At 39.5% G+C, this 23,959-nt stretch overlaps 1 protein-coding gene across 13 annotated transcripts in view; it reads right to left on the bottom strand.

Annotated features, from left to right (window-relative positions):
* LOC127690897 (uncharacterized) overlaps positions 1–23,959 on the bottom strand; it is a 627,431-nt gene that overhangs the window by 124,102 nt on the left and 479,370 nt on the right. For all 13 annotated transcript variants that reach the window (XR_007979193.1, XM_052190463.1, XM_052190462.1 and 10 more), the window contains exon 2: positions 20,003–20,091. Coding sequence is in view for 12 of the 13 variants with exons in the window: in XM_052190463.1 (XP_052046423.1) it covers positions 20,003–20,039 (37 nt within the window). In the remaining variant the exon portion in view is untranslated. The remainder of the gene's footprint in view (positions 1–20,002; positions 20,092–23,959) is intronic.

The raw sequence follows: 23,959 nt of genomic DNA, 5'->3' as shown, positions 1-23,959 counted from the left end.
GCTGAGGATGCCACTTCACATAATACATGATAAAACATGATGTAAGGATGTTTTGGGCCATCTTAGAAATGGTTGGAAATTCTGTTCTACCCCAAGCCATAGTAATTTTTCATGAAATTCAGAAAAGCTACTCATGATGCCTATTTCCTGTTGAGGAAGGGTGGGTAAGACAGGGTCTTACCCCCCCCCCCAGCTCTTCACAAGCACACTGCACACCTGGTTCTGCCTCCACCTCCCAAGTGTGCACCAAGACTCACCAACAAACAGCAATTTTGAAATCAAACATTCTAACACAATAATATCCCAAATGCTCATTAATACTCATTTGTACTTAAATGCTAAAAAAAACGATGGTAGAAAAATACTAAAAGTGTTTGTTACCATAATTAAACCATCCTGTTTCTGTAAAAGTCGAAACTTCAAGGTTTCGTAAAAGCACTGAATTCAATAATTGCATACAATAGTTTCAATCCTGAGCTGAGGTATGTCAGGCCACCGGTGAGCCCACAGGGTGTGAGGGACTGTAGAAGACGTTGCAAATCTTGTGCTTCTGAATGCAGACTGCAATGAAGTGACAGGGCACCACAGTGCAAGCAAGACCACAGACACACAATAAACTCATCACGTGTTTGCTTTTGAATCATCAGGGATTTTGTTGCTGTATATTCAGGGTCTTCTGCTTTGGCCAAATTTACTGCAACCCCCATATTGAAGTTACATAATTATCCACAGTTATGCACAGATATGTTGTGAATGATGCTTTAAAATGGTCTGCAAATGAAAGAAGATTAATGCAAAATAACATAGACAATTCCATTTGTATGAAATTACCAATAGACAGAAACATAAAGAAAGATTTATGACCACATATGTGGGAAGCCATCCTGAGCTATTCGGACTATTGCTTACTCATGGCCCTAAGGTGGTGGCTGCTAAAATACAAGAACAATTAACTGGAGCCTCTCCCGCGGGCATTGGTTTAGCCATTGTCTTGAAGATAACTACAGAATGATCCTGCCTGCATCATCACCCACTGACTCCAGTAATTGCGGTGGAAGGAAGTCCTGAGATAACTGCGGCAGGCTCCGGCCTGTGCAAACACCTGTTGTCTCCACCAGAGGACCCTTATCTCTTCCTGCTAAACTGCTAGATTGCCTTTCCTTCCTTTGTCCTTGCTTTGGGGTACGCCTCTCCTGAAAGCCTTAAAACCTGTGTACCCCAGAACATTAAACGAGGCTTTGACACAACTCAGATTGGCATGTCATTCTTGGTGCTTGGCCTCCGTCCCTCTCTCCACCCCTTTTGACCCGCAGGTAGCACCCCTTCGGAACCCTGGAATAACTGACCCGCTGGACGGGTTGCAGTGGCGCCCGAACCAGGGACCCGAAGTACGGTCAACTACCGGACGACGGAGGAGAAACCCCGGGAAAAGAAATGAAGGACCCCACAGACCGCATCGCTCGTGCATCGCTGGAGGGGCAGGTAAGTGGCCAAACATTGTCGTCCGATTGTCATTGGGGAAAAAAAAAGAGGCTAAAGAGGCTTGATTCATAGGAGAAATCAAGCAATCATTCAGGGAGAGAGGAGTAAGAGTTAAGAAAAAAGATTTAATTAAGTTCTTTTGTTTTGTCATGAGAAATGTCCTTGGTTAATTTTAAGTGAACCTTACATTCACCCGCTAACTTGAGATAAGGTTGGTAAAGAAATTAATAAGATTTTAAAAACAGGTACAGGTGAATCAATGTTTGACACATTCTTTAGTTACTGGAGGCTCATTCAGAGTGCGAGCGAGGACCCTGCTGAATATTGCCTCCGCCCTTTTTCTCGGGCAGCTTCTGTGACCTCGCTTTTCCCTAAAAAAGAACTCTCCAAAACCTTCCTTGGTCGTTATAGACAGGTCTGAGTCCCTGCCATCCGCTCCTGTAACTTCTCTTTATCCTCCGCTCCTGAGGGACCCATCCCTTGCTGATATGCCATTAAGTTAAGAGACCCCCTGGGGAGAAAGCCAACTTGGAGGAGAAAAGCTTCAGAGAGCAAGTAGTCCTCTTAAAGGAGCTACGAAGGACAAATGGTCATTCTAACTTCAAGATTTATTTCAAAGTCAAATGCCTAGAAAAAGCCAGAGCCAAAACAAACCCCTCCACGTGGCCCACCACCCTATACCCGGCGATAGGCATGCAGCGCGGCTCCTCTCAGCCAGGTTCCTGAGACCTTAACTGGGTCCAGGCAATCACCAGAGATCGTCCTATACTCAGCCTTAAAATAAATGGTAAAAGCTTTGAGGGCATCTTAGACTCAGGTGCTGATTCTACTGTGATCTCACAAGGTGCTTGGCCCCCCTGCTTGGCCTATTACAAGCCTCTCTGACCCATCTACAGGGGATTGGACAATCAAAAAAGTACTCTCCAGAGCTCAAAGTTGCTGACTTGGGAGGACAGAGGGAAATACTGGCTCTACTCAGCCCTTCGTGGTTCCTGGTCTGCCTGCTAACCTCTGGGGAAGAGACATTCACTCTCAAATGAAAGTCCTTATGTGTGGTCCCAACGAGGTTATTGCTCAACAAATCCTCTCCCAGGGCTATCTCCCTGGACAGGGACTAGGCAAAAATGGACAGGGGAGACCCATGCAGGTAGAAGTCAGAGACTGCTGCTGAGGTGGCCAGAGAAAAACTGCTCATGGGCAGCATGTAAGACCTGGACTCTCCTCCCCTCTCCACAGGTGTGTGTGTTCAACTAGGCATCCTCCTTTCCCCATTGTTAAATCTTAAACAAGAGAAAAAGCAGGTTGCAGAAAAGCAGTTTTTCCATGTGTAGGACACGGTATCAAATAATAATAATAATAATAATAATAATAATAATAATAATAATAATAATGGTTAGAAGCTATTTCAAAACTCTCCTGGAAAGGAGAAGAAAATGGGAGACGTCCTGTTTTCTCTCCGAAACCTACTGGAGATCTCCGTAGTTCAGGTTAAGATATTTGGATCTTTTGGGGACATCAAGTTCCCTCTCTGTCTATTGTATGTCTTTGGTGCACCAAAACTTGTCTATATGTGTGTCAATTCATGTTGTCTATTGTTTTGTTTGGCTGAATGATTGGTTGTTTTTTATGTTTTATGTAAAAAAAAAAATGGTAAAAAGGCTTTATCTTGCTGGCAGTCCTGCCAATTGTGGTTTACACAGAAGAGGCTAATTTGAGGTGCCTCACATTCTAAGGTAGGAGTCAAAGACAGCTGGGAAAAAAAAAAAAAAAGCTGCTTCTTAAAGGGCCAGGTGCTGGACAAGTGGAAATGGTTAATTCTCCTAGAAAAATTTCTATCATGATGATGATTGGGTTCAAAGTGCTTTATTTCTCTGAAGTTACAGCTAGAAAAATATATATATATTTGGTTTAAATTTATGAGATTTGTATGATCGCTTCATTTTTATTTCTAATTAGTCTTAAAGGTATAAATGTTTTACATATCTTGACTATAGAGTTATAAATTAATTGGTTATGATTTAAAAGGTATAATGTTACTAAAAAAAAAAAAAAAGGTTAGTTTAAAACTGGTGATTCAGTGTCGGAGCCATCTTAACTAGCTACATGTGGCATGACACAACCCAGGAAATACAGGCCTTTAAGATGCTTCTAAATTGACCTGGTGTTTTGTGTAAATCTTGGCCTGGAAATTGGACTTATAAGAAATATGATTTAAAATAATGTCTCTTCAATAAGTTACAAAGTCATACATTCAAACACAAGATGATGGACAAACTTTACAATATAAAAATATATTTGCCATTAATTTTAAGGAGAAAAGATTGTTTAAAACTGGGTTTTGCTTTCAACAAACTGTAGTTATGCTTTGATATTACAGGTTCCTTTTGTTATTTGACCTCTATACAATAGGGTCTGATTACAGGTTACTCTTTACAGGACCTGGTGGGTGTAGGTCTGGCCTTAGAGATAACAAGCTCAGATCAGGAGATTTACATTTGAGTTAATACAAAGCTCAGAGCTGCCTCAAAGCTGCTCAAAGCTGCAGAGGCTTGAGAGATGCAGTTTTGTCTTGCAGGCCTCACTTAGAGAGTTTCTGGCCAAAAGAACATTTTTAACAGATTCATACAGATGTGGTTCAAAATAAAGTTCAAACTTAGATCTAAAATTTGGCCTGCCTACTACATACAAAACTATTCTAGATTTAAAGAATTTCATTAGAAAGTTATTCCTCAAGAAATGGCTTGCTCTTAACATGGGCTTTTAAATTTTTTAAGAAAATGATTTTCAAAAGGCGTTAAGATAAATATTTTGCCTAAGACACTGCTTTAAGTTTGTCATTTAAGCCTCTGCTATTCTCAAGATAGATGCAAAACAAATACTGAGAGACATAACTTGGAGAAAGCTACCATAAGTATTTGTCAACAGTTTATGATATATGTTCACTTCCATTCCTTAACAAAGAGAACATTAATATAAAATCTCTCCAAATAAGGTTTTGACATCCTCCAATAAAGATTTGATATAATAATAAAATGTTACAAAATAAAATCATAAAAATATTTTTAAAAGACTGTTTTAAGAGCATGATAAAATATTTGTTCCTTATTTTAAACAGCAATTAAATTGATTATTATTAATTGTTAATCTATTACGTGACAAGCCTTTTTGACAAAATTAATAATTGTTACCTAAAAGATAAATTGTTAAAAATTTGCCTCTATACATGTTTTTATATTGTTATAGATTTATACATGCATCCTATAAAAATACATCTACTATGGGAGTAAAGCTCATATAATTAGATCACATATTTATTCTTTTGAGTGTCCCCTTGCTTCAGCACAGATAATTGAACTGGGTGCTGTAGCTGTTCTTTTAAAATGTTAAAAATCAAACTTTTGATTTTTATATTAATAATATACATATATAGCTCATGGCTTGCAATTGCTTAAAGTTGTTTCCTTTTAATGATACTAATTCTTAACTTTTACAATTGTTTGTACAAATACAATTCAAAAAATTAATCAAAAATATACATATGACTATTGACAGCTTTTCAAGCTTTCTAGTTATAACTATTTTAACATAAGAAACAAAATATAAATTTAGTTGTTACATATGTTATTTTTTAATACTAAATGTTCCAAATCAGATTAAGACAAATATTATAACTGATTATTATAATCAGTCATTTGAGATGTCTTATTAACAATTTAATATTAGTCATATTACTGAGATTCCTCATAATTCGCAAAGATAAGATATTATAGAACAAGTCCATAGAACTTTACAATATTTTTATAATAAAAAAGGGGAGAATAACATCTCTATATACCATAAAAAATTTTTAAATTTTAATGCCAGGGAACTCTAAGTGTAGAGAAGAGGTATGTTTGTGTTTTTTCTACAGGATGCTGAAGGAACATGCTAGCTGCCGAAGTATGCTGATGCTGAGACTTCTCCCTGGCTTTCCACCTTGCTCTCCAGCCTTTTGGGGCCCCTCCTGGGTCTTTTGTTTCTTTTGTCATTTGGCCCCTGGGCCTTTAACAGATTAACCAGTTTTGTTAAATCACAGATTGATTCTGCCTTGACAGACGTGGAGGTAGCAACCATCGGCCTTCAGTTCTCTACCCTTGCTGCAGGCACAGAGCTTTCTTGGTTCCTAAGCAGTAGAAACGCCAATGCCAGAGAGAGTGACCTCCGGCTCCTAATAGTGGCTGAGGGCCATAAGCTGTGGAGTAGCCAATGACGGGAAATATTGTGGTGCCACGAGCCAGATGCACACCGCCCCTTGGCTGCAGGGTGACTCCATGACGGGATTATTGTGAGTCCGCTACCTGGATGCCCGTCACACCCACCAAGGGCCTGATTAAGCCATTAGAGTGGGATGTGATGCCAGGAGTGGATGCAACTTACATAGCCTAAGACAGAGGCCCTGCCCTACTAGGATCTAAAAGGGCCTAGTTACTGTGGTGCTGGACGTGGGGGCAAAACCACATAGCCTAAAACAGGCTCTCCACCGACCCTCTTTCCATAGCCACCCCTCAACTTAAGAAAGGAAAAAGGAGGAGATGTGGGAAGCCATCCTGAGCTATTCGGACTATTGCTTACTCATGGCCCTAAGGTGGTGGCTGCTAAAATACAAGAACAATTAACTGGAGCCTCTCCCGCGGGCATTGGTTTAGCCATTGTCTTGAAGATAACTACAGAATGATCCTGCCTGCATCATCACCCACCGACTCCAGTAATTGTGGTGGAAGGAAGTCCTGAGATAACTGCGGCAGGCTCCGGCCTGTGCAAACACCTGTTGTCTCCACCAGAGGACCCTTATCTCTTCCTGCTAAACTGCTAGATTGCCTTTCCTTCCTTTGTCCTTGCTTTGGGGTATGCCTCTCCTGAAAGCCTTAAAACCTGTGTACCCCAGAACATTAAACGAGGCTTTGACACAACTCAGATTGGCATGTCATTCTTGGTGCTTGGCCTCCGTCCCTCTCTCCACCCCTTTTGACCCGCAGGTAGCACCCCTTCGGAACCCTGGAATAACTGACCCGCTGGACGGGTTGCACACATACATTCAGAGAAAACTAATATTGAAAGATGACAGTTAATGGTATGCATTTCTTTTGGAGCTTCAAACTGTGGTTTATTTGTCCAGATTCAATACAGATTCATTTTTAAATTTACTCTATCAACAAGGCATCTTAGAGACTGATGGTTAAAAATATCCAATTCAAATTTTCTAAAACAAACACTTATTTCTGTTGTGGAAGAAAGGATCTCAAAGAACACATTCTCATCTTCTCATCAGGTAAGATGCAGAGCAAAGACTTTCCTGACCTAAAATGAGAGCTCTGGTTGAGGACATGGAGCTTTGGTTGCCTTGAGTTTTAACGGTGTGTCAATTTTCACCTTTCTGGAACTAAAGAATATGGAGGCAGAGGTGCCGTTTCCTCCTGGAAGTCTTTGGACTGCACCCTGTCTGTGTAGACAGGTCCATAGTGTGTAGACTGGTGACTATCTCCTTTATTTCTCTCCTCAGCTTCATTCGCAGTTACCTAGAGCACACACAATGTCTCTGTTTTATTCACAGCCGTAGTTCTTACCAAGCAGTATCATTTTTTGCTGTTGTTTTGTTTTACGGATTTCTGATCCAAGGACAGCCTTTACCCTAGAGCTACAGCAAGCCTATGACCAATATTTGAGAGGGGGAGGGGAAGAGGGAGGAAAAAAGGGAGGGAGAGGGAGACACAAGATTCATATATGAATGGATGAATAGGTAAAAGGTGCATTTCAGGGAAAAGACTGACTAATTCTTAAAAGGATTTATTCAGAAGCAAACCATGTGAGCATATCTCATGTAATGAACAAAATCAGAATACAATCATCTAGGACTCTGGGCAAACAGAGGTCTCATATTATTCCTATCTTAAGAGAAAAAAAATCCTGAAAGTATGACTACAGAAACTTAAATGTAACCAGTGACAGGGTACTAAATATGTTAATATCATAAACACATAAACCGTAAATGATCAGAAGTTAGGAACAATTAAGGGAAACAATTAAAATAGAATTGTATCATATTTCTTGAATTTGGTTGGTTCTCAAACATTAAATTCAGATGTTGCTTTTACTCATAAGCTCTGAAAAAGCAAATAATATTTTCTACATACTGTTCACCATAAATCTTAACTTACCATTCAAATTTAATCTAAACACAAACATAACCCTAAAACCTCTGCCAGGCCCACAAATACTCAAGACAACCACAATCTGATTTCCAGGACAGCAGTTTTAACTTTACAAGTACAATATTTATACTGAGGAGATAAATCATGTAAATCATAATGGCTTACGCTTGTATCATATCTAAGCCTGCACTTTTGCATTCTCCAAGATTTCTACACATTTACCCATAGCTCAGGTGGTCTACTGAAACAATTTTACAGTTCAGACAGTTGGATATTGATTAAGATTTAAGATCTGTTTTGGAAAAGCTTTAAACAATATCATTCACATTACTTACTTAGCACTTGATCACAGTGTCTATACAACAAACTCGAATTTAAAATTCATTCATAAATTCAGCCTCTATTGAAGCCACTATACCATTCACCTTCTTTCCATGCTGCCTTAAAATATTAAATTCAAACATCAAATTCATATTTAAATTAGATCAGTCTTAACTAATAGTAGTTGACAACACAATTAGCCAAAAGAATAGTGGTAATCTTTCCAGACAGAAATATTAAAATCCTTTTAAATGTATAAAATCTTTATTGCCAGTGTTTGTTTTGATGCAGGGCCTCAAATAGCCAGGGTGGTCTTGAACTCACTGTATAGCTGAAGGTAATCTTAAATTAGGTTATCCTGTGAATGAGGGTAACCTGTTCTACCTCTCAGCATGGAATCTGCAGGTCTATGTCACCATAAAAGGTCTATACAGTGCCTCTACCATACCTGGCTAAAGTTCTTCCAGGACTTTAAAACCTAGTTCAGAGCAGTACATAAATATACTAGCAACTCTACTAAAGGAACAATTGTGATAAGGAAAGGACAAGATTAAGAAACTAGGGAACACTAAGCCTGGTACCAAACAGGTAAAGACTATCAGAGAAAAGTGAATGCAGACAGGTAAGCTGCCCTACACTCAAAAGAGGCTCTGGCTACACAGCTGAGGAGTTTGCCCAACGAAGAGCAACGACACTGTCAGAAGATTTTCTTTGAAGTCTCCAACCCCAAGAAGACTGTCCTGTAGAGAAACTGAAGGCGACCTGAGCAGCAAGGTAACACGCCAAGAAAGGGCTCTGAGCAGGGATAAAAATGCACCACCAACCAACCCCAGCCCTCCAGCTCCAGCCACTACAACTCAGGGTTCAAAAGACATTCAAAGGGGAAGCAGCTGCAAAGGACGTGAAATGAAAACACTGTATTTAATGTCCGAACGGTGAGAGCTGGACGTTAGCACAGAATCCGCACTTCTACAGTGGGGACTTTTGGGGGGAAAAGAGCACGTTTTCAGTTCACAGAAAGGCCTAGGACCTTAAACAAACTGTGCCGAACCCATTTACCTAATAGATAAGGTTAAACTTGGGCCCATACTTAAGCCTTCAGTGTAGTGCAAACGTGCCTTAAAGTATCCCACTAGCAAAGGATTACACAGGGCCTTCACATCCTATCTGACAGGGCACACAGCTATTCTGTATTTCACGAAGGCCTCAATTATTCTAAGAAGGTAATATCACACATGGAAGGATTTGGGCCACAAACACATAAATGGGTCATGAACTAAGATGCACTAAGGTTCGCACTGTTTAGTTCTTGAAGGAGCTATTCAAGAACACATTCTTGAGCCAGAGATGGAACTAAATGGATGCAAAGGAAGAGGGAAGGAGGAGGAAAGAAGGAAGAGAGGGGAGCAGGAGGGAAAAGAAGGAAGAGGCAGAGGGAAGGAGGAGCATACATTTACCAGGTCCTTTAGCCACTCCTTGGATAAACCATAAAAAGCTGTAAGAGAAAGCATGCAGGGCTATTGCTACACATAGACAGTTGTGTGCACACTTAGCATGCACAAAGCCCCAAGTAGGGAGTAAAGGGCCAACAAAAGGAGGGAAAGGCTCTAGAAGGGAAGGGAAGAACAGAGGCCTGGGGGGATATAAACACACACATGCCAACCTTACAAAAGCAGTGGCCATGTGCACACACTACCAGACCTTCCCAGAACCAGAACCGGAATCGGAATGGAACCACACACACACCCCTCCCGAGCATCTTGTACCATTTTACCTACTTAGGTGAGCATACCTACAGTTCAACTGCTCCAGGACCTGCAAAGAAAAGGATCACAGAACCTGGGATGCCAGTGTTGTGACAAGAAGCAGACTCTTCTGAATAGCACCAAAAAAAAAAAAAAAAAAAAAGAGCTAAAATTGCCCAACAAAATGCAAGGCAACAGGAGCTGAGTGGCTTATCCTGGCTGATTACTGTTCTAAGACTCTCATCGACGGGGGTGAAATACAAAGAAAGTGTGTGCTGGTTTTTACAGAAAACATATGGGAACTTACCTGGGGAAATTTACTCTCTCTTAACTAAACAAGGACTCTTTTCAGGTATTTTGAGTTGAAATTGAGAAGGACATTCTTAATTGTAGAAAATATGGAGGAAAAAGTCAGCGACTAGTGAATATAATGCACTGGTATTCTCCTTCATACCTGGCATGAGGGTTAGCTTTTGTCAGCTTGACACACACTAGTCACTGGGGAAGAATGAACTGAATGACTCCTATCAGTTTGGTTTGTAGGCATGTCTATGTGACAGCTTCTTGGGGACTGAGCTACATGGAAGGCCCAGACCACAGCGGGCAGTGCTATCTGTAGGCAGGTGGTCCTGGGAGGTATGAGAAAGGTAACTGAACATGGGCCTGGGAGCAAGCAGGAAGTGTCGTTCTGCTGAGGTTCCCATCTTTGTTCCTGCTGGAGCTCCTGTTCTGACATCGTCAGTGATGGACAGTGATCTGGAATGTGTAAGCCAAGGAAGGCCTTCCCCCACAAGTGCCCACAAGCGATGTTTAACACAATAGAAAGCAAGCCAGGAGCATGGGTATCTGGCAGCAGCTAGAACAGTACTTTACATACAGAGACCTGGTGGATGGGTCAAGCAAATAGAGAGGGCAGCCTAGAAAAGATAACGGGGATTCCAGGCTCCCTGGGAAAAATAAGTGGCAGAGAGCACAGGAAGAGAACAAATTAATGTATTCCCAGGCAAGAGAGGGCCAGGGCCAAGGCATAGAATAGAAAGGAACGCCAATTTCGTGAGTCTTCCTAGATGAGCGGCATCTCTCTGTCCCCTGACATGAGACCAGCAACAAGCCAACCTAACACCTCCTTCAGCGACCAGGGCCTCTGGCAGGAGAATCGAGTTTACTCCAAGACACCATGATCATCTTAAAGTCTCCTGAAGACCTTGCTCTTAAAATGAAGGACACACAATGAGTTTCCCTGAGCGTCCTTCAGGCACTCACTAATATGCTAGAACTCCGAAGGCCAAACATATGCACAGCAGAATACAGAGTCTCAAGCAGACTGCCTGAGTGTGAGTCTCTGTTCCCCTACCACCAGCGATCAGACCTCAGGCTAAATTGCCCTTGCCTCAGTTTCCTGCCTATAACAGACAAGAAACCGTCTTTTCTCTGATGGACCTATCCCTAAGTATAAAATGTACTTCAGCTATAACTCTAGTTACTATTTTGTAATTAATGATAGTATCTTTCCAGCATGAGTATTTATATGAACAAACTACCTTTTGGTAAATGTTTTTGTGGGAAGTACAGCTATTCTGAATACCACCTCTTAGAGTACTTCACCCCCTATGCCACAGACAGACAACTATTAATCAAGCTAGAATCTCCTACTTAGCTTGATGCAGCTTCAGGAGTCTGCTGATGAGGATTACACAAAGGATGAGTTAGTTGATCATGGCCCAAGAATTACCAATGCTTCATTACTTCACCATTATGTCTTTGCCACAGAGTTCAATCTAGCTTGTGTACTGTACCTTTAAAAATATGGTCCCAGGAACAGGGAGTATGTTTCAGTTGATGGACACTTGGAAAATACATGACTATATGATGAACTCTGGGTTTGATTCCCCAGTACTAAAAATAAAGGTTAAAAAAAATCCATAGAATCCCAATTGGTAGAAGATTTACCAAGATCTTTACAAAAGAGCCTATAACTGGTTTGGGACTACCGAACCCTTGACTTGCAGCTCTAAGGGGCCCCCAATTCACCAACATCTCAGTGACATTTATGCTGTTGTTCCCTGTGGGAAGCAATGGAAAACTTCAGATAAACTGAGATAGGTCCCTTTTCATTATTCTTTAACAACTTTATACATGCGTTATATTGAATTTTAGTCATTTTAACCCCATTATCATCTCCCAACACTGAGCCCCCTCATTCTCACTTCTCCCATTTTCATATCCTTCTTCCTTTTCTTCCCTTTCCTCTCTTTTTTTCTTTGTCTTTTTTTTTCTGTAACCAACTCAATTTAATTAAGGTTGCTTGCAGGGGCATGAGTTAGTGGTTATTTATTGAAGCATGGGCAATTTGGCAATGGCTATAATTATGAGAAGAATGATTCTTCCTCTTCTAGCAACCATTAACTGCCAACAGCTCATCACGAGGCCGCACAAGCCCCTTCCCCACATGTACAACAGTGTGAATTCAGGAGCACAATGGCATTGCCATCACCAGAAGGCAGCAAAGATTGGTCCCTATAAACATGACACCTGATTTAACAACAGGAGTGATCCAAAGTGCGGTACCAGTACTGGAAACACATTCCTGTGGTGACGAGGTGGAATGGAAAGAAAAGGAGCCATTTAATGAAGCAAAATCAGAAAAGTAATGCCAGAAAAGTAATTTAGGCAAAGAACAGAGAACAATGGGAGAAAGTAACTTCCTCACATGCTCCATAGCCTGCTGGGCTTCACCTCTGGATAATCCTCTCTCCTCACCACACTAGGCCAGTCCGCCCCACCACCTGTGGCAGCTCCTAAGGGCCTCAGCTGAGACATGTTTCAGCTCCCACAGGATTCTTGAAGCCAGGACTCACGCTGAATGTTGAATGTGTACTCCCGACCAGAGCCTAGCCAGGTTACAATAAGAGCCCTCCCTACTCTATCTTCAGGCAAGTCTTACAGTTTGGCTTAAGCCCCAAAGGTTCTTACATGCAACAACAGACATGAATCTCAAATGAAACCACCACACTTACAAATACACACTCTATGATTTACATTTGTATCACATTCCGAAAAGACTAAACTACAGGGGTGAGAAAAATATTGGTGATACCAATAATGGGCAGGAGAATAGACGTTATTTTTTCCATCACATAGGGGTACTTTCAAGATGTGTTGTTTAATTTACAAACAAGAACACTATATTGAACAGTGCATAGTGCTCACTAGGTAGCTCTTCTGTGGCTTGATGAATTCTTTGCTTTCCCAACTCCACACAGTTCTGACACCAGTGCGAGGCTTGATGTGCCCTTGGTCAGTTACCCTGTTCCAGGAATCCTGTTTATAATTAGTTCAAATCTTATTTTCAGTGTGAATACTTTTTCTTTGCTTCACTTTGAGCTTTCTTGACAGATTTCTTTTCTATTATCACTTCTTTTGACCTGTCACATGAGTTTATCAAAGACAAGGGGACAACATAACTACATGCCTGTCTGCTCATAAACCAACAGAAAGAACTAACACCACTAATACAGTGAATCATAACTCATTAACATGACTTCTGATATAATTAGACTCTACTGATAGGGAACTGGTATTAATTAACCATGGCAAGTAAAAGCCAAAGTCATGTAAAAGAAGAAACAATTATACTTAAAGTAATTTTAAAATGAATGAACTGAATCACCACAGATTTAAGAAAAAGAACTTGAGTACCTTCCTACATCTTATAATAATCAAAGAAGTGGGGAGGTCCCTGAAGACGCAATTCCATCTAGATTAATAGATGAGAAGAAATTTGTCCTACAATTCCAACTCTGATACCAGTAACAAAATTATGGGTACTATTATATTTTTATGACATTCCTTTTACAAAGTCAGTAATATTTTTTCATTGGTTGAATGGACCAAGAGAGAATAATATTAGACAATACTTGTAGAAATTCAACCAGACACTATCATACAAATATACACAGCGACTGCAACTGGTACTATTCTCTAATGTGCTCACAGAATCCTCGTAGCCACCCACAAGGCAAGTAGCATTATAATCACCTGTATGTATAGCAGAATGCCAGAGAATAAGGAAGTCCAATAATTCATCTACAGATAGGCCAACAGTAAGCAATAAAGCCAGGATTTGAACTCAAAAAGCAACTTCACAAATCAAGCTGTTCAAAATGCTATTTCTCTCTGCTTTCTGTACAAAATAAACACAGTCATCAGGAAGGGTACCCAGTACTGATCCCTAGATGTTGCGCAGATATCACTTAGTGATGTTCAACACCACACACAGTTTGCTCTCCTGGGACATCAAGTACAACAAACAATGACCCACTGAGTTAGAAAAACCATTCCAAGATGCTAAGGGTGGCAGGAGAACAGAGTGAAAAAAAATTCAAAATAAGTCCATTATTTTATTCTATGGAAAACTGACATAAATACAAGAAGATCACTAAAAAAATTCGCTTTGTAAGACTAGAAAAAGTCTTGTATTTATCATTAATGTGTCTAAGAAGAGTGCTGCTACAACAAGGTATGGAACATCAACAAATTCCACTGACATTTTCAATACCTCTGACCCTGAAAGTTAATCATACTGCTTGCAGAGGTCTGATCTCACAAGAATTCCATAAGGAGCAGGAACGTGAGGGCCTAATAAGGATGTGTGACACAGGAGCAAAAGGATTAGTTAACTAAAATAAGTGGATTCCTCTCTAAATATAATCCGCTCATAAGGACATTTAGAACATTTGTATCTCATTAGGGGTATTAAGTGAGGAAAAGAGTCTCAGTACCAAACAATCCTAATTATAATTCATCTTAGGAAATAAAGTGAGTTTTCATAACTGAAATGGAAAATGTATGGCAGGAAACATCTTTAATATAATAACAGAACTGTCACCAAACTCAGACACTAAAGCAAACACGGCAGGCTAAATGAACACAATGAAAACTAACTAACTGCTCTCAGAATGACAATGGCTTTTCATGTTTCTCAAAACATGCTTCTTCCTCTGTCATCATAACAACCCAAAGCAGAAGTAAGATGACCAAGAAAAAGAGACTCAGTTTGTAAGCAGCAGGAGACATAATAACGGTTTACTCTAACACATCTTCCATGAAGGTGACACAAGAAGTAAAATCAAGGCAGTTAATAAGGCAACTTCACCATCAGTGGGCTTCCATGTGGGGAAAACTCTGTCTACTTCGCCATCTCACCAGAAAGGAGAGCTTGCCAACCAAGTATTGCAACAATAAATAAATAAATAAATAAGTAAATAAAAAATAAATAAATAAATTCTATAGAAATGGAATGCATGGTGTGACTTCTTGTTGTTAGATGTTCAAAGACAATTTTACTAAAATTGAAAAGAGAAACTTGAAAGCAGGTAAGCTGTAAACCTCAGCAGCTGTCACAGAATTGAACAGGGAAGGGTTTGAGTTAAGCCAACATGGAGGTCAGCCACCTGGCAGATAACAGCTACAGGGCAGACACAAAAGCTTTAAAGAAAAGGAGACCTAAAGGACTAGAGAAAGCATATTTAGCTCTGGCCAGCAACCTAAAGACAGAAGAGAAGAAGGAGGAATATATATGTTCCGTTTTGAGTCAGAATTCACAATGGCAGGCAGACCCAGCATAAGCTGATGGTAGCTCTGTAGCTTCTGCATCGAGGATGCGAATTCCAGGAAGGGAACGTAAGATAATAAAACAGTAGGTCAGAGGTGATGCCCAGTGTTGGGTATCCATCACAGCTTCGGCCTCTTACTGTGGTAAGAGTCTCCCTCAGAAGGTAGGGCTGTCTCATTGCCTTTTTGAGCTCCACAGCCTTATTGCAAGCAGTTAATTTTCTAAATTTCAGATAGGAAGTAATCACTACCCTCTCCTAGCATAGTTCCTCTCAGGAAGCACTGGAGAAAACTTGGTCCAGTGCCTACTCTCAAGGCTGTTCATCTCCATGACTAAAATCACGAGGCATCTCTCTCTTTGTTGAGAGCTAGGGCTTTCATGCTCCTAGTCTACACCATGCCCCCAGGAAAGACGGGGCAGGCATAGGCATCAGTGTTTTCACATTAGGTACAAGTATTTGCCTCGATTATTTTTAAGTATCTATTTGAAAACTGTGAAGGGGTTGTTCTGTGGACAGTTGCATCATTATCCAGCGGTGGCTAAGAAAACACTTTACCATTACATAACAGAAAGATCAGAGGACAGGGAACTATTTTCCTACTGTAAGACTCAGCCCAGCTTTTAAAAAGCTGAATTTCTCAGCCAAGAAAAGCAATCAGAACAATAGTCTATGTTATCATTAATTTTACACTTTCCAGTATGGCCCACTCCTCTCTGTAGTAAGTCTTTGCTATGGGGAATTAGGGTTGAGGGAAGAATATAGGGATTTAGATCAGTCAATGAATTTTGCATGATGTATGTATATATGTACGTATGTACGTACGTATGTATGTATGTATGTATGTATGTATGTATGTATGTATGTATGTATTTGATAAATGAACTGTCCTTTCTTGATTAGGCAACTTTTCCTTTCCTTGAAAAATAGTGTCAATCCTGTTCCTATTCCTACCTGCCCCTGGTCCACCTACAAATTCTGTTTTCCCTTTTCAGAAGATCCATGTACCCACCCCCACCACAGTCCTCTCTCCTTGTTACTTACCCTCTCTGGGTTTGTGACTTGCAGTATGATTATCCTTAACAACTAATATCCACTTACAAGTGAGTACATATCATGCTTGCCTTTCTGGGTCTGTGTTGCCTTGCTAAGGATCATGGTATTTTTGATTGGTTGGTTGGTTGGTTGGTTGGTTTGTAGTCTAATCTATTTGTCTGAAAATTTCACATTGTCATTTTTTAACATCTGAGTAATACTCCATTGTTTAAGTGTATATTTCCTTTATCCATTCTTTGGTTGAGGAAAATCTAGGTTGTTTCCAGAGTCTGACTATTATGAATAAAGCAGCTATAAACATAGTTGAGCAAGTGTCTTTGTGGTAAGATGGCGTGTCTTTGGGTATATGCCCAGGAGTGGTATAGCTGTGTCTTAAAGTAAATCAATTCCAAATTTTCTGAGAAACATCCATATTGACTTCCAAAGTAGCTGTACAAGTTTGCACTCTGACCAAGAATGGAAGAGTGTTCCCCGGGCACCATGCTTGCCTCCTGATGCCATACGCACTACCACACTGGTCATGGACTCTAACCCTCTAAAACTATGAACCTCAAAAAATTGTTGCAAGTTGCCTGGGTCATGGTATTTTAACACACCAATATAAAAGTGAGTAAGACAATGATGAAATCCTATTACCTTAAAAGCCAGAGAGTAAAAAGCTTCTGAGCCTATCAGACACCCTCCTATGTCATACAGACAGCATCTACCCTAAGCATGGAAACAAGTATGAAGGTAAATGTATGAAGTCTTTCTTAATTTTAAGCTGAACTATATAGCACATACCCCCTACAGAACACAATCATCTTCTCTTCCTGTGCCCTGTAGCTTGTTCTTTCCATTGAAGCATCTGTTCTGACACTTAATGCCTTTACCTCAGGCATTCAAATATTACCAGGTCTAAATCAGGACCTATCTCAGGAAAACCCCAAGACTTGAATCACCCTTCACAGGATTCATCCACTGTCTAGACCAATTTTCAACCTCCCTGAGGCCTTTAACTAACTTAAGGAAGATGCAATGCTCAATAAAGATCCACAGAAAGAGTGGTGCCAAAGTGGAGACAGAGTATAATTGATATAATCTATGTTGACTAACTTTTGTAGGGTGGGGATTCCAAAGCAATGTAGGTGGAATAAGTTAGCAAAGAAGTGGGAAAACTGCAGGAAGATAGAAAAGAGGAAAAGAGCACTCCACGTTTGACAGAAGTTTCTCCACTCCAAAGATGTTTGAAGAAAAACTGTAACTGCTAATCCTAGCCTTTAAAAAAAATACTTCTGACATCATTGCAGTATTAGAAACATTTGGGAGTATGAACCATCGGCTGACAGTTACAGGAATCCTGGAAGGGGAAACAATGGTCAAGGAAGGCCAGACAGCAGTAGTTATAAACCTCTGCTCAGTCCCAAAGCTTCCTCCAAGCCATGCAAGCCACTGCCGGTAAGAGGTGGATGGGAATGCTGTTCCTCACTTCCCCAGGTGATGATGCTAAGGAGGGGCATGAACACAGCTCTGCTGCAGAGAACATTTGAGTTCCTTGGTTTTCTCACCTTTTGAAGTAAGACACGTCATGGGTTTCATTCCCAAGGGCCTGAGATTTATAGAAGCCAGTAAAGACATGATTTACAAGTCTAACTACAGAAAATGCTAGTATAAAAACAAAAACTTTCCAATTTTCCTTATGCCATGACTTGGTCCTTCTGTAATATAGGAAATGGGGTTGAGGAAAATGTTGTGGTAAAAAAAAATAGAGCAGGTCACTTCAAGATTAGGAATCTTTCAAAAAAGATAGCACCCCTCACTCAAAAATTGCATTTATTTTATTTTATGTGAATGGGTGCTTTGCTTACATAGATATAGGTGCACCACGAGTGCCTGTTACAGACAGTTGTGAGCCACCCTGGGTGCTGGAAATCAAACCCCAGATTACTCCTCTTCCAGAGGAACAGTGTCTTTAACCACTGAACCATCTCCAGCCCTGTGCTCCAAGTTTGTGACAATGAAGGTTTGAAAAAACAATACACCCACTCTCAAAGCACGTAAGTAAAGAAAATAGATAAACTACCAAACCAGTATTCCATGCTGTCAATGAGTCACCAAGTACATCCCACAGAAACTAACAGTGTTTAATAAAAGTTCCTTTTATCAATAATATTCTCATGTTACTTAAAAATTCCACAAAAATCAGCTCTTTAAAGGAATCTTTTTTTATAATTGAAGCCTTTCAACTTAAACGCTTATGCTAGCTAGACTGAGTATTTATAGATACTCAAAATAGTACACCTTCAATTCAGACGTCTAAGAAAGCAAAGTATGGTAGATGTTTCAACAACAAAATCATGCTTCCACAGAATGTCTGTTGCAAGAGAATATATCTGTAAAATCACATGTGAGAAATGTTTATATGTCAGAAATATAACTAACTCATAAATACACAAAACACAATCTAACATTAGAAATAGAGCATCTGTAAATTCAATATCCATTATCTGCCTTTCTGGCTCTCCATGGATGTCAAAAACAATAAGACTGATAAGCATCCTTTTCACTGACTGTAGTGCATGCCCACAATTGCCGGCTAGATTAGTAAGTACCCATTGTGGCTAGCATGGCAATAGATGTTCAGGTCAGCCTGTTCGGCAGATGGCAAGAAACCATGGACTCTGATATCAGAAAGTTAGACTTTCAACAATATGGCACACAACAGAGAACTTCCTGACCAGCACAAAACATCGTGGTTGGAGAAATGGAGCATGATTAAAATAAAAGAAACAATACGGGAGAGTTCATCATCTAGTGCCATTTCTATCTTTAGTATAGATTTTAAGATCTAATCTACTCTAAGTCTCTCAAAACAATAACTATTATTCCCATGAGGTAATAATCAACTTGAACTCAGAAAATTCAAGTTCAAGTGTACTGTATGCTGAGACGGTAGTCACGGAGAGCACAGTGGCACTGAATGAGTTCTCACATACTTTACATTCTATGGCCATCTGAAACCATGCATGAATGAAAACATACATGGTGTCATAAGCACATCACAATCTTTCCTAGATAGCAAAGTAGTGAAGTATTAATAACTATTATATGTCATTAAAAATATCCCCTGGCTCTTCTGAAGAGAACAGTATTCTCTAGCTCAGTGTAAGGAATCTGTTCAGTAGCCATGTTACAAAAATCCAAAAGCTAAGTTAATGCTAAAATGCTTATCAACCATGTGGGTTCCAGAGCCCACATTATGAAAAAAAATACAAAAAAGCTGAACCCCAAGAGGAGAAATAATCTGTTATCGGGTATCCTACTGAAAAGTCTTGAGAAACTGTGAGTTCTTGCCATCTCAGAAAGCAGGATGACTTAAACACCTATCATTACAATGGCCGAAACAAGGGTACCACTCCTTGTCTACCGGGGTGGTAGATGAAAATCCATGCTGAGGCTCGGGAAAGGAAGCTGAGCTGGACTCTCCCACCAAAGAAACAACTACCTCCACAAGGCAAGTATGGGCATTCCATGGGGAGGAAGAAGTCCACCTACCGATTTTCATCTGGCCTTGCTCCCATGTATCAAGTTAATGTTTTAGCTCAGTGAAAGTAATTACCAGCCAGGCTCTGCAATCCATCATTCACCCTGGGCATTCCTGCTGATTCTTTCTTTGGTCTGTAGGACACAAGAATCTCTTCTGTTGATCTGTAAGTGCAAAGGAAAGATTTGGTTGTTACTTGTTTCTTGCTATTCTAAATTTCTGCCAAGTAATTAGAATAGAAAATGAACTATTTTCAAGTTTTTTAATTGAAGCTATGGGGGTTAGAGTAGTCATAGCCTCTAACAAAAATAAGATTAAAATCATACATCTTTGATGCCCCCCACACACACACACCTCTTCCAAGTAGAATGGACAAATGTAATCTGACTCTAGACAGTGAGCTCAGGGACTTGATCCAAATCACCCTCCTTCTAATTTAGGTCATTTGGCAAGAATACATTAGTAAATTAGCAAACTGCATATAAATTTACAAAAGGTATTCCTATATCCTCATATCATCCAAAAGAAAAGCATTATTGGAATCCTCACTGCATAGACAATGAGTGGAAAGTTCAGAGGTTAGATGCACTATCCCCAGGAACACATTTCACAGGTTACAAAACAAATTTACCCACTCAAAACATTAGACTTCTACACATCTTTCCAAGTAACTATAATACAGGACAGCTTACATGAGTTCTAACCAGGAGTAATATCCAAAATTGATTAGCTCTTTGGCGTTCATCACACAGTAGGCATTGTTTATTTTACACACTCGACTAAACTAAAGACTTGACAAAGGCATTCTAAAATTCCCCCTCAATGCTGCCTACCATGTAAGTCTGTTTCCTTTACATAAGTATACTGATTAGCAATATAAATACAAGTAAATATAATAAATTTATAGATACATATGTATGTATATAATATATAAAAGACCTATGTCGTAATTATCACAGTAATGTTAAGTTAAAATACATCAGTTTAAAACATTCTGTCCTTGGTGATCAGAAACCCTATGGATATAGGATCTGTGGCTATATACACTACCAATCTAAACATCAAATGGCTGTGTGTGACAGCTAGCTTGTTCAGACAATGCTTCATTTGACAATGGACCATGAGAACACGGTGGTCCCACAGAGTGACATGAAGCAATGTTTATAAAATGATCTAATGTACACATAGTTGAAAAAGAAAAAAAAATGAAGGACAAGAAAACAAAGGCCTTATTGTTGGAGCAAAATATTGATGGTAAATTATCTGCTTACAAATAAATCTATGATTAAAAAGAAGAAGAAGAGAGAAACCAGAAAAACTACTACAGACACATTTGTGTCTGAGGAGGAGGCAGTCCTCAGAAGGGCTTGAGAGACGGTGCTAAGCAAATGGGCATCTCCATCTTGTCACACCCACGGACGACTTTCCAGGATGACAAGATATGATCCTGACATTGTTTAGACTTTAGCTCTTATATTAGTTTTTAATCAGAAAAAGGTTTTAAATGAAAAATGTCTTGACAACAGTCAAATAATCTTGTACAATATATCCATATATTAATCTAAGTATAAGATTCAAACATTTAAAAATAAGTTTTATAAAATGCAAAGATTCAGTAACTTGATTAATTACTAAAGAACTACCCAGTACTCCCAGAGCTCCCAGGCACTAAACCACCAACCAAAGAGTACACATGGAGGGCCCCAGGGCTACAGATGCATATGTAGCTGAGGATGGCTTGTTGGACACTAAAGGGAGAAGAGCCCTTGGTCCTGAGAAGGCGAGATGCCCTAGTGTAGGGGAATGATAGTACAGGGAAGACAGAGTGTGTGGGTTGGTGAGCAGGGGGAGGGGGGGAGGGTTAGGGAGTTTTGGGGGAAAGCAGAACCAGGAATGGGGACAACATTTGAAATGTAAATAAAGAATACAACTAATTAAAAAACCGAACTAAGGGCAGAGGGCTTACAAAGTCTACAGTAGTTTGTTATAATGTCCCAGGTCCTCAAAGTCACACACCATTCACTCACCAACTCACCCACGGCTTGAGGTTTGTAAACTCCACTCATACAAGTGCACCCTATGTATGCTTGATTTTCAGCATTTCTACTGTGTTCTTTTTGTATCTTTTCTGTATTCAGATGTTTTTAAATATAAAAATATCTGTTCCGGTTGACTACAATATGCAGAACAGAAATACGCTGTATAGTCTTGTGACTTAGGAGCAAAATAATGTATCACATAACCTTAAGGAATAGGCCACACCATCTAGGACTGTGAAGACTATTCAGTGATGTTCACATAATAATTCAATCTAAATGTCCTGGCATGTTCCTGAGGTTTAGCGACATGAGAGCACAAATAACACCACACCTCTCTTTGTCATTGAATGAAACCAAGGCACCAGGATCTACAAACAGAACAAGCAACATCTGGACTTCTTTGGTGTATAAAAATTAACTTCATCACACATACTATTTTTCTTATTTCCACTCTGTATAATTATACACAACCTGAAAGGTGTGCTAAAAAGGAAGAAGTCAGCCGTAATCCCAGAAATGAGAGCTGCTGAGATCTGCTTTTCCTCCTAGCCATTTCCTCTGACAGACTATTCAAAATACTTCCCTTCCCACAGAAAGCTGGAATACTATCGTGATGGATGGTAATAAGATAGATAACACAGACTAGAAGAAATGGATTTCCTTGCACTTACAGCATTGGTTCAAACTCCTAACTAAAGAAACAAGGCAAACTGGAGGATCTATGTATTAAACTCCTTTGGAAAACTAAGAAAGGAGGCAACTTAACTACTCAAGTGTGACACCTATAAAACAAGAATAAATAAGAATCTACAGTGAGTACAGAGAGGTACCCCCTGTTGGAATTGGTTTTGTTCCTCAAAAACATTTTTTTACTTTCTATTTTAGCATTGAAACTATAAACTCTTAATTATTTTATCAATGAGAAACTTAGCTCAGTCCCAAAAGTTGGGGTGGGCATAAAAAGTCCTCTTTTCTTCTCAAAATTACTGTCAGAGAACACTAAGGAAATACTACCTAAGTGTAGCACGTACGCCTTTTCCCCCTTCTTGCACAGCTATGTAGCCTTAGCCCTCTAGTACATGAAGCAAATAACTTACAAGGAAGGTCAAGTGCAGCGTGATCAGCTCTGCACATGTGAAAATGGACTTCAACGGAACCAGTGGCCTGCAGTGATAGGAGCCCCTGGGACACAAATGTGTTTTAAACATTTTCATTGATCATGTATGTATGTCAAAGGTACCTGTTTAAAACACACTCATATAGAAAAAAATGCTTTTTGTACTACTTACCACTGAGTAAACAAACACAAGTTTCAAATAATTTTCAGTGCAACAGACCTGGAATTTTATTCACCCCAGCCTAGTGATTTTAAATGTCCTGTGACCCTCATAAGTGCTGCCAACATCAACATCTGGTACCTGCACAAAGAAAACAGATTCTAAAGGATTCTTCAGAACCCTTTCAATTTCATCATATGCTTAATATGTTTCTAAGATTTTTTCTCTTCTTTCTGATACAGCAAAACATAAGTACTTTTTTTTAAAAAGTAAGAAACTGTTCTAAGAGATAGCTGTATGTTGAAAAAATAAGTATCTGAAATCGAGTTGTTGCTTATTTCTTCACCCCTCTAAAGAGTTTATAAACAGGGATCTTAAAAAAATAAAAAATAAAAAATAAACAGGGATCTTTAATCTGATGAAACTTCTGAGTAGGACCACCCCCCTACAAATACATGAATATGAAGAAGAGACACTGAAACCCAAACCATAGCCTCTACGCATGTATTTCTTCTTCCTCTTGTATTTTCTAGCACAAGGATTATTTTATGACCACACCATTCAAAGATTGTAAGAAAAATGATCATGTCACTGTGCAGGACTATGACATACACTGTTTTCCAAAGCTATACACTAACAAACTGTGTTAGGAATCTCAAAAGAATCCAATAATTATTAACTAAACAAAAATATTTAATATAGAAGTTCAAATTGAC

This window comes from Apodemus sylvaticus, chromosome 8, assembly GCF_947179515.1.
Source record: "Apodemus sylvaticus chromosome 8, mApoSyl1.1, whole genome shotgun sequence".
Lineage (NCBI taxonomy): Eukaryota > Metazoa > Chordata > Mammalia > Rodentia > Muridae > Apodemus > Apodemus sylvaticus.
This window is presented reverse-complemented; position numbering and strand designations above follow the sequence as displayed.